The sequence below is a fragment of the Manihot esculenta genome, chromosome 1 (assembly GCF_001659605.2).
Source record: "Manihot esculenta cultivar AM560-2 chromosome 1, M.esculenta_v8, whole genome shotgun sequence".
Taxonomy (NCBI): domain Eukaryota; kingdom Viridiplantae; phylum Streptophyta; class Magnoliopsida; order Malpighiales; family Euphorbiaceae; genus Manihot; species Manihot esculenta.
This window is the reverse complement of record NC_035161.2, coordinates 42215103-42227280: the sequence shown is the minus strand read 5'-3', so window position 1 is coordinate 42227280 and position 12178 is coordinate 42215103. Positions and strand designations below refer to the sequence as shown.

General features: G+C 34.2%; 2 protein-coding genes across 2 annotated transcripts; one reads left to right on the top strand and one right to left on the bottom strand.

Moving 5' to 3' along the window:
• Window positions 1-758: 758 nt before the first annotated feature.
• Window positions 759-2729, bottom strand: LOC110628818 (protein RGF1 INDUCIBLE TRANSCRIPTION FACTOR 1). Its single transcript, XM_021775631.2, has 5 exons — window positions 2427-2729; window positions 2138-2317; window positions 1959-2033; window positions 1500-1640; window positions 759-1394 (listed from the first exon to the last, which is right to left on the bottom strand). Exons 1-5 carry the CDS (start codon window positions 2427-2429, stop codon window positions 1059-1061), a joined length of 735 nt encoding a protein of 244 aa, XP_021631323.1. The 5' UTR covers window positions 2430-2729; the 3' UTR covers window positions 759-1058.
• A 4395-nt stretch (window positions 2730-7124) lies between these two features.
• LOC110616437 (protein GRAVITROPIC IN THE LIGHT 1) lies at window positions 7125-10220 on the top strand. Its single transcript, XM_021758785.2, has 2 exons — window positions 7125-9174; window positions 9270-10220. Exon 1 carries the CDS (start codon window positions 7404-7406, stop codon window positions 8913-8915), a length of 1512 nt encoding a protein of 503 aa, XP_021614477.1. The 5' UTR covers window positions 7125-7403; the 3' UTR covers window positions 8916-9174; window positions 9270-10220.
• Window positions 10221-12178: the final 1958 nt, after the last annotated feature.

Below are 12178 nucleotides of genomic sequence, written 5' to 3'. Positions count from 1 at the left end.
AAGACAATGGCTTACTTGTGTATAAAAAAAACATAATAAGACAATTAATGCTAGTAGGAAACTGAAGACCAAAAAAGGAAATAGTATGAAAGCGATTATTAATGGTTTGATAACCCACACAGATATTACATGATTAATCTTGAATTTGTAGCTGACGAGGAAAGCTCATCTCAATAAAAAGAGTTCAAACTTTCATGGTTAAAAAAATAATTTTCTTCATAACTTACTCGACCACTAATTTTTATTAATGTGGAGAATATAAAAATTAGTCCATCATGATAATTCATCGTATAGTATAGTATATGTACGATTAGTGACCTTCAAAAGGGTGTCATAAGTTCCCAATAAAAATAAAGTAGGGAATTATAGCATATGGTGCAGAGCCTCTCTTCTAAAAAATAGAGGACGTTGGGAGACGAATCAACAAATAATAGAATAATTAAATGTCTAGTAATTGTGGCTCCTTGGGAATAATAAAAGAGGGGAAGATGAAATTTGTGAAGCAACAAGGAGAGACCACACCACATGCATAGGGTTTGCAATTGCATTTGGACCTCGGCCTCATGTTTACTGCCACCGTTTCTCCCCTAAATCAAATCATCATCACATTACTCTCGGATAACTTGTATTTCTGGTCCTTTTTATTCTTGAAATTTATTTTATTTTATTTTTATATTTATATTTATTTTTACAATATACATATATAACAATAACAGTAATAATAATTGAAAAGGTACAGATAATTGAAGGTATGAATATGGGAATGGCAACAACTTCTCATCAATGGGGAGAAGAAAAGGGAGCAAAACAGGGTCCTCTTGTCACTATTACAGTTGCCAAAGTCTGTTAAAGAAGGAAAAATTAAAAAGAAAAAAACCTTTTGATTTGCCCCAACCAAACCACTACACCTTAGAGAGAGAGAAACTCCTACACAAAATTTTTGAGGAATTTTATCTTGTCCCCAAACTACCCTCCTATAAACAATCAATTACCAATTCTACCTCCTCCTCCACCCTCGCCTCTCTCTCCCTCTCAAAGTCGCCGTTGTTTTACGCTACTCAGTAGAGCGGAGCACGGTTAGGAGTCTTCTTTCTCCGGTTCATCAAACCCGCCGATATTTCTGATATCCGTGGGAATATTGGCCGGCAAGCCGATAAACTACTTCGTTTCTTTCTTACAATCTCAGTGGTAGCAGTGCACGCAAGCGTCCTGCACCCAACCCCTCCATACCCACCTGAACTAGAAGATGTCCGGTTTGACGCGGCCGGTTCAAGCACCGAGTCCGGAGTCATCAAACCGTCGTCTGAACCCGACTCGGGTAAGGACAAGAACTTGCAATCAAAGAGAAAACTTGAGAGCCCGCCCACACCTTTTGTTTTAACGATACAGTCAATCTACAAGGAGACGGCATAATTAGGAAACTAATAAGCAGATAATAGAGAAGTGGTGTAATGATATGGTTAATTGAGAGAATCATAAGAGAGAGATTAGTAAGAGACCTTGCAGGAAAGCGAGCAGAAGAGATAAGGGTCTTGTAGACTTCTGTCACAGTTTCCGCAGACGTTGCCGGAGCCCCTGAATTGTCTTGTTTGAGGCCTTGGGTTTAAAAATACCACTTTTGCACTGTTAGTGGTGTAGGACTGTACAGAAAGAGAAAATGAAACTCGATTCAGGCCAATATGTTCCGAAACAGGTAAATTCCAACATGTATGGAAGGTCTTTGTTCCTACAGACCCCCAACGTTAAACAATTAGGCAAATGAGACTGTTGTCAAAGATTTTTCCGTTCAGCGTACATAAATTTCTCGATATGTGTCGAGAAAGAACAAGGATGCAAACAGTGAGTGAAAAGTTTGCACTATTAAAATTAGCAAATAAGAGAGTGCAATTTTAACCAGTCCTCCTCCCTTCCGAGGGTTCTCTAATTTCATTACCCATCTGAAAACTGAATTTACTTACTTGAACTAAAGCACAGTCGAACAGCTTCTGAGCGTCGCCCAACCTTATAACATCATGATATACATACCTTCTTATCTGAAACACAAGTGCAACATAAAAAAAGTTCCAATAAATTACATATCAGGCGTTTGCTATTCATAAATAATGGATCCTCTCGCAGATATTAAAGGTGAATTAACCTGCAAGAGTCGGTGAGAGCTGTGAGGAGATAAGCAGTGAGGGCAGATACTGATGCAACAGTCTAAGCAATATATGTTCTTTTCATTCTTCTTTGCTTCTTCGTGAATTATGCAAGCGTTGAAGAACTTCTCCGTGAGAAGAACTTGGAGCCAGTGAGGAAGTAGGTGCGAAGAAACCAACTGTACCCAAAACATGAATTCAATCAACTCTAGCAGGAAAGGAAAAAGGAAGATTTTTTTAGAAAAATAAAAAAAAAGGATAAGAAAAATATAAGAATGAAAATCCCACCATGATTTCTTTTTGTATTTGAATTTCGATGAGAGAGACAGGGAGAGTTTGGTCAGGGTTTATAAAGAGAGCGCTGGACTAACTATAATTGCAGAGAGAGAGAGAGAGAGAAACGGCGCCTGTCAACTGATGCTATTGGTGTGGGGTTACTGTTACCAATGAAAGAACAGTAGAGAGAGAGAGAGGAGGAGGAGGAGGATGAGGAGGAGGGAGGGGGTTGGGCTCATTAAAGAATGGAGAGGGTGTGCGTGGCTTGTTTTTGTGTTTCTACATAGGACTATTATATTATTCTCTACACTTTAGTGCAAGCGAGCTTGGAAATGAAACAAAAATAAAGAAAAGAAGACAATATTTTACATGATAAAAGGAAAACTATATAATATTGCTTCAACTCGAATCAAAATAGACTTTCCTCTTCTATTGCTGTTTACTATGCGCCCGTCCCCCCAAAACCCTAAACCTCTAACCATTTGCTCCTTTGTCAATGGCTCTCTCTCTCTCTCTCTCTCTCTGCTCGCTGTTAAGCTAGTGCTAAATGACAAGACTTGAAACAGCCACTTTTTTCAGTTCTCGGTGGAAAACGGTAAAAGGATGGGGCAGGTGGCATTGGGTCTTCAAAAGTCGCCATTTTTATATATTTTGGCAGATTTATACCAAAATTTTCCAGGATAAGTCCAAATTCTCCTCGAGTATATTAACAGTAGAAGAGCATTGCTGGGCAACACTACCCTATTTGTGTATATATATTATAGTGATTCCATGTACATTTTCCTCAACTTGAGGCGAGAAATCAATTATATTATAGACAAAAAGTTGAAGTTTTTTGCTTGCGTCTGCCATGAAACATCATGATCACCGTTGATTCCCTTCGACTTCCTCTGCTTGCGTACAATTTATTTAAGGTTGCTTCATAAATATGGAATGATTCTAACCGGATTCTTCAGTTGATGATGTCAAACCAGGGCCATGAAAAGAAGAAAGGAAAATGAAGAAAAAATCTGCATCCATGAAACTCAGTTTCTAAAAAAATTCGATTCTTTTTGCTTAATTTGTATGTACTTTTTCGCCGGTGCAACAGTAATTTAGGTGATGAATTTATGTTATGCTCAGCAAATAAACTGAGCAATTCATAGGTTCTGCTCAGTCTCATGTTATGGTTCACTGGTAAATAAAACAAACTAGAGGTCAATGTGGAAAAATCATGGATTATACACGTAACAATAATCTGTGGTTTACAGTTTGAGAGAAACTCTGGGCTAATAAAGAAGACAACCAAATTAATTATTTAATTAACAAAACCACTTGAAATAATAATCAAGTAGGCTATTTCCAATGGGAAAAAAAGAGAGAGAATTTTATATTGATATCGCAAAAGGTTCACAGGCCTTGGAATGAGAAACGAAATGAGTGAGGTGTAGTCTGAGGCTCGCAGAGTAGCGATGGTGAATTTTTGCAAGGGAAGCATGTCACAACTCAAAAGAGCAAAGAGATGGTTTTGGTATTTAGTGGGTGCAAAGAAAAATAACGAAAGGAATGCAGTTGCAGACAAGGGAGGTGCAGAACCGTACGAATTAGCAAACAGTATCAGAACTCAGCAGCAGTATATAGGACAGCTCTGACCACAGTGGTGGGCAGCTCATTACCCACACCCATCCTCCTCCCCCCTCCCCCCCATTATGCCTCTCACTCGGATATTCACCAACCAAACATATCCTCCATTATTCTGAATTGACTAATGCGCTTGAGAACTCAATTTTTATGCCTTCTCACGTGTAATAATAGTCTAAGCCTCTAAGGGTGTCTACTGAATAATTTTTTCCTAGGAAACTCAATCTTCACGCATTCATTAATGCTTCTCTTACATGTTTAATTACTAGCTAGGACTTTCTTTTTGATTGCTACAATCTGGACGCTGTTCATATATATGATCAACCGGATCAAAGGTAAAATAAAAACCCATTCGTCTTAGACAAAGATTTGTGAGCATTTTTTTTTGTCTGAGCCCTAGTTGATTTCTGAAGTGTGATATCACATGTGCATGGAAATTAATAAGACTTGCCCGGATGTCAATTGGGGGCCTTGAACTTGCACGAGGGGGGGCAAACACAAGTTAATAAAAAGCAGCAGTTTGTGAAAAATGTAGATTTTGTCACGATTAAGAACTCGATCTGGAAGTATTTAATGGTTGTATCAAAGACAAAATCAGGTCTACATCTCATGATTTATGGCTTTACTTTGTAGGCATGGCCGATAGCTTGTATTAATTACCAAAATCCTATACCTATAAAATGTTAAATTTGGTAAGATAGTGACTGAGATAGCTAAAGACAAAACATAATAACAAATGCTGAGAGCGAAAACTGATATGTCACTGTATCATCTCCTTCAGCTTCCTGTTTTCAACTCTATAAAATGGTCAAGGGCTTCATGTTTTCAATTCTATAGAAGAGTGTCGGCAACAGCTTTTTTTTTTTTTTTTTTTCTAATGAAAATCTAACCCTTAATTCTTAGGTAAATACTATTAAATGTTAAAAATTATTATAACAGTTGGAATTGAAGATTATGACCCAAACCAGAAATCAAATCAAACAGGCAGAAGTTAAGCAAATGTTTCAAAAAGCTTTTGATAATCTAACAAGGTTTTAGTAAAATAAACAACAATTAGCACAAAGCCGTTGTATCCCATTCAAGCAGAAGCAACAGAGAACCATAGAAATCATAGCCAAACGTACTCCCCGGGAAGTTTAATCAGGAGTCTGAAAACTCTTTTTTCTCTTCAACGGCTTATTAAGTGCCGCCGAAAAAAATACCAAAATGGTTCATCGGCAGTGCTCCCTCCCTCTTGATTCCTCGAACATCAACCAATTAGTATGTACGTTTTCTAGGGTTTCACCTTTTTGTATCTCATGACCTTCAGTTGGCTATTAAAACAATGGAAAGCGCCTTCGAGAGCTCCGTGAAGTCATAAGGAGAAATGGTCTTCTTCTTAGGCTTCTTTATCACATCAAAGGCCTGATTGTTTTTCGCATTGCCATGACTATTCTTCGACTTTGGCTTCATATTTGAAAAAAATCAGAGAAACCAATTTAATCAACTTCCATATTATAGAGGCGCGCTGAAGTATGAAGTCCAGTTCTCCTCAATTTCTATTTCACATCCAACTTTTCTAGTCAAACTGAATGCCCATTAAACATTCAAGCCCATTGGCCCAGGAAGTATAAACATTTTGCTTCAAAAACAACCACCCTGCTAGCGTAGATATAATTTTAATCAAATTATACTCTTTATGCTCATTTAGCATGTAAATAACTATTTATAAAATATAGTTTTATCAAATAATTAGGCAAAAACCAACCCTCTAATCATGGCTCCAGAAATCAGCAAAGCATTACACTGAGGCTGAGTGGGGGTTGTCAAAGAGTCAACTTACAACCTCAACCTACTCCTAGAGTGTGTTTCTAGGTTGGTAGTTGCAATGATTCAAACCTATTCTCTTTGCCACTCTTTTGCAATCCACGCAAAATATGTGGTTCATTCAATATCCACTTGATGAAGCCATTTGAAACAAAATGCATCCACTCCCAATTTGCAAGCAAATAAAAATTACAAAACTCAGTATCTGATTCTGTGAGCTTGTTAAGCTTTGCTTTCCACTCAAATCTGTCGGCTAAAAGCTTCCCAAATGATTTAAAGCTGCATATAAAGATCACAAGACAGTTTTTAAATAAACGTAGCAAATTTAAGTTCCGCAAGGCATTTAAAAAGCAACTTTGAGAATGAATTTGGTTGTCATTTTGCTCTATACAAAAACGTACCAACAAAATACTTACATGTCAGCATAAGAATTGTCTTTTTCAATGCCCAGAGAATAATAAATTCAATTTAATTATACCAAATGGTTTATTATCATTTTTATTTTATTCCTACTTTCTTGTTTAAGTAAAAACGTAAAGTTTTCTTTATTTTTTTTTAAGCCCCCTAAATTCATTAATGCTGCTTTTGTTAATTAGTGAAATAATTATTCGGTTTCATATTAATCATTCGATAATAAAAAAATTAATAATTTAAGAATACATTTGATGTTATTGTTTGTTAATTTCTAAATATAAACTTGATAATTTAAAATTTCAGAGGGAACTTGTAATAAAGGGAGTTTTTGCAGGAATGGTACATGATAATTAAAGTATATTTGGAGTTACATGTGTAAAAAATAATAATAACACTAATCACATGTTTAGTTCATATGCTTTTTTTTTTCTTTGAGATCCTAACTCCTAACTTTGACCGTTTGAAGCATTATCTGCTTAATCATCGGTCAGTGACTCTCATTGGTGTACAGTATTATTAAGGGAGTTTATTTTGTTATTTTTAAATTATATTAACTCGCTCTTCATTTTTAAAGTTTTAACAATTTATTTTATATATTTTGAGTTTACTAACTAAATTTACTTTTTCTGTCAACAAGAAAAAAATATATATATATATATTTTTTGAATTTTATAAATTTAAAGAGAATAACTATTAATTTTAATATAACTTAGTAATGAAAATAACGTATTTTTAAAAGTATTGTAATTATTTTTTAAAGAATAAACACAAAAATATTCAATTTGAGAAGTAAAAATCTAAAATTATATATTTTTATTTTAACATAACCAATGAGGAGGAGATTTTTTTTTCTTTCCTTTTCTTTTCTTCTTTATTTTTCCTACAAGGAAGAAAGAAAAGGGCAGAAGCGCAGCAGCAGCCAGCAAGCCAAAACCCACTGACGAGAAGCAAATAAATACCTTCCTTCCAAGGCATCCAAAGCACAGCCAGAAGGAAAAAGTAACAGTTTTTCCCTCACTTTCTTTCCCTTTTCCTCTCTGTTTACTCGTTTTTTTATTCCAGACACAAAATTCAGGCAAGAGAAAGAGAAAAGGTTGGAATTCAATCCCATTCCTAACGACCCAAAACAAGAAATTCCCTCAATTTCTCATGACAGAAATGATAGATGGCACCTCACCGACTCCCAAAGCCCCACCAATCTCTGAAATGTTCCAGAAGTTCGCCCTCGCTTTCAAGACCAAAACCTTCGAATTCTTCGCCGAGGAGACTGCCGCCGATGACCCCTCCGATGTCGATGGTTTCTCCCTCCTTGACTCCGCCGAAGATTTTATTCCCAATCAGAAAGTTATTATCCTAAAGCCCGATCAACCCATCTATCAAAATTCAGCAAGCTCTCCAACTCCCTCGACATCGAGGGAGCCTCCACAATTATCTCACCAATCGACTATAGATAAGCCTACGGAGCAGTCCCAGATCAAGCCTTTAAACGCCCAGTTCGTTCAAACTTTGATTTGTTCCGTATTTGCGACGGTTTCTTCGTTTGAAGCTTCGTATCTGCAGCTACAGACTGCTCATGTGCCTTTTAATGAAGAGGGTATAAAGGCAGCGGATGAAGCTCTGGTTTCGCATCTTCAGAGTCTATCTGATTTCAAGCATTTCTATGGGGATATGTGTAGGAATCCTGACTCTGGAGCAGCTTTGCCTATTGGGTCGTGCTTGGAAGCTCAAGTACAGGAAAATCAAAGCAAGCTGAGAGTACTGGGGATTGTGTCGGACCATTTACAAGCAGAGATTGATCGAAAAGATAACGACGTTTCGGCTTTAAGGAAGAAATTGAGCGACTTACAAAAGTCTAATTTCAAGTTGGCAAAGAGATTATCTGGTAATTCAAATTTGCCTTCGTCTTGTGATGTTTTGTTGTCTGTTAGGGTTTTCGATTCTGTGTTAAATGATGCTTATAGAGCTATGCATAAATTCACTAAGATTTTGATAGATTTAATGAGAAAAGCTGGGTGGGATTTGGATTTGGCAGCGAATTCAGTTCATGCTGATATTGAATATGCAAAAACAGGGCATAATCGCTATGCTTTTCTCTCATATGTATGTTTGGGCATGTTTCAAGGTTTTCATTTAAAGAGGTTTGGTTTGGATGAGGGTGATGCCCAAATCCTTTGTAATGGGCATATTTCTGATTCTGTTAAGACTCGCAGTTCATTGAAGGAGTTGCTTGAGCATGTGTCTAGCAGTCCTGTGGAGTTGCTACATAGGAATCCTAACTGTGAATTTTCAAAATTTTGTGAAAAGAAGTATCAAGAACTTGTTCATCCGACAATGGAATCATCCATTTTCAGCAATTTGGATCATAATGAAGTTATTTTGAGTTCATGGAGGTCACTTCGAATATTCTATGAGTCATTTGTTGACATGGCTAGTGCTGTATGGACGCTTCATAAGCTAGCATTTTCATTTGATCCTGTTGTTGAGATTTTCCAGGTGGAAAAAGGGGTTGATTTTTCAATGGTGTACATGGATGATGTAACTAGAAGATGTCCCTTCCCAGCTAAAACCCGGATGAAGGTTGGGTTCACAGTAGTTCCAGGATTTAAGATTGGGAGAAGAGTTATTCAGTCACAAGTCTATTTATGTTGCTGTACAGAATAGTTGGTATTCAAGGTTGTATCATGTAGAAGATAAGGAATTACGCAGCTTAAGCAAGATAATCTATATCTTGCTTTAGGTTTGACTCTGTGCACCACAACCATTGAGAGTAGGTGACAGCAATAAAGGAATCCGAAGGATTTCTTCGCCATTTTAATGGGTGCCTGAGTTAAGTATGGCTAGATAGGATTCTGAGATATAAAAAATTAGGAGAACCCAGTCCTTTGGTGCATCATTGTGCTGGGCACTTGGAGCAATTGTGGTATGCAGCTCTCCGTTACTTTGTCATGTGTAGTTACAGTTTCATCTTTGTTGTGGTTTTAATCTTCTCTTTCATCTTTCTTTTCCTTATGACAGGTGCTATGTGAAAATTGCTGTAAAGTTTTTATGTTTTATTTTCTCTCTTATAGATTTTGCTTGCAAGCTCCCTTCTGACAAGGGAAAAAAAAAAAACTGTGTATCCACGTTTTTTTTTTTTTTTTTTTTTTTTGAGTCTGGAAACTGTATATCCACAGTTAGCTAACTTTTGATCCACAACAATTCAACATGGAGTTGCATTCTCTTTCCATTTAATTACGTGCTTCTGGATTCATCTAGGCTTTGGACGTATGATCGTTATTGTCCCTGCTATTGCATATGTGTATCTTGCTATTTTAGATGTTACTCTTTTTTTTCTCTTTCTTGGTGATGATAAAAATAACAGTTTGATGTGTCTGCGCTGGAGATAATTTCTTCAAATCCTGTGAACTGCAGAATTTAAGACTACTAGCTTTTCCTTATGGTGCTTGGTTTTATTGTTGTTGGGCTATTTTGTGAAGTTTGTTTGTGGCTATGGAATACGGAGATAGCTCTAATTGTGGGTTCTGGCTTGGGTTTTTGGTGAGAAAAGGCATGTGTTTTTAACAAAATGAGTAAGCAAATGGAGATGGATATTGATGAGCGGCAGTTTGTTGGAACATATGAACTGGGGTTTTAGTCATTTTGGGGCCCTGGAGTATGGAAACTTTGGATATTTGTTTACTCGTTAAGTTGTTATCCTTACAGTGACAGATGCCCCAATGCAGCCATGAACCAAAGGCCTCCACTTCTGTTATGATAAGGAGAATAAAGGGCAGTTAGAAAATAAATAGAAGGTGTTGAGGGTTGAAATTGTAATAAAAGGATAGAGCAGAACTTAGGAATTAGTTAGAGAGTGTAGTGGAGGGAACAATTATTTTAGAGATCTGAAAACAGTATAAATAACAGTTACTGTAACCAAAGGGGAACTATTTCAAGAATTTATCAATTTTCTACTATCTCCCTCTCTAATTCTCTCCCCTTGGCCTTGCCTCTCTTTCTGACTTCAATCCTTAACAATTTCCTTTGAGGGATGGTCTCTGTAGGCTGTAGCAGACATCTAGTCTCAAGACTTAAGAAAATATCTTAAGCAACTCTAATCAAGTTCTATTGAGTTCAAATCTTCCTAATTATTATACGAGGTCGATTGGGTTGGGTTAGCCAATAATAAATTAGGGTAAGTTTGTAGATAGAAATGCAATCAATTTTCGTATCAAAATCAATCAAAATAAAATGAAAATAGAGTAATTAGAATATGTCATCTAACTCGATATGTTCTCTTTTTTTTTCATTATTTTTTGTTGGTTTTCAAAAACATTTCTTATCCATAATAATATTTTAAAATCAGTAAATGGCTTTTTTATTTTATTTATTCTTTTATTGATAATATCAACTAATTTTAAAAATAACACTAAAAATCTAATAAATATGTTTAAAAAGTTACCATGTGGTATATTATTTTTTTTTTACTCATTTTTATATAATAAATATTTTATCATATTAGATATTAATATCTTTTATCTACACAGTTTCAAAATTCAACTAAAACTTATGTCATAATTATAAGATTTTAAATTGCATTTGCTAAAAATTTTAAAATTCTTGATGCATTATAAATCATCATGTTATTAAAATAACAATTTATTAAAGTGTATATGATTAATATAAATATTCTTATTTTAAAAATTATTTAAATATGTAAATAGTTATTGACTGAAGAATTGTTTTTTTAAAAAATATTTTTTATAATTAAAATTTAAGAATTTTAAATGATATTTTAAAATTACATGATATTCTTTTCTATTTTATTTCTTATCAGATAATTCTTAAAATAGCATAAATTAATTTCTTAATCAAATTATTCAAGATTTAAAGTTAAACATGTAATATTCTTATATTTTTTTATCAATTAAAAATATATTATATCACTAAAAATTTATAAATTAATAATTAAAATAATATCATAATTAATTGAGAATTTTGTTTCTCAATTGAAAAGGTATAAAAAAATAAAAATAAAAATTAATTTAATTATATATATTATTAAAATAATTAATATAGTAAATATCCGCACAATGCTGAGTAAACTGACTAATTATGTGGTGGTATGGTTTGTGAATATCACTAGTGAATAAAAATATATTTAAATAAAAATAGTTTATTTATGAAATAAATTAGAACTAAGAGTCAAACTAAAATACAATTATTTTTATGTTTGGTTTTGTTTGGAAAAAAAATTGACTTTTTCAATAAGAGTTATTGGGTAATAACCCTCTATTTATGTGTTTATGTTGCGATCTAAAAGTTAAATAGAGGTGTAAATGAATCAAGTCGAGTCGAGTTTTGAAGATTTCAAATTTGATTCGTTAAAAATTTTTCGAGTTTGAGCCGAATTTGAGGTTTACACATTTTGAACTCGAGCAAAATATTAAAAAATTCAAGTTTGGCTCGTTTAGCAAACGAGTTTGGACGAATTAAGTTTTTATTGAGTTTAATTTCAAATAGTTTACTACTAGTTCAATTTATTTATATGTATAATAAGTTTAAGTTTAAAATTAATAATTTTAAAATTAAAATAATTTTAGTTAAATAAATCTATTTACAAATTAGCTCATAAATTTATAAATATAAATTTTTAAATTTTAATGATCCAAATATATGTAAGTTCAAGAATGTAATTAAACTATATAGAGCTGAATTTTAAAAAATTTAGAAAGTATATGTAGAATTTGAATTTATTTCTCTTATGATAATAATCTCAGCCTATTTAACGAGACTGTTCACGAGCCTATCACAAGTCTGCTCATTAACTCAAAAACGAATCGAGCTCACGAGCCGAATACTATAAAATTGAACTTGGCTCGTTTACCAAACGAACTTAAAATTTAAGTTTGAGTTTAGCTCACGTAGAAATTAAGTCGAATTCGATC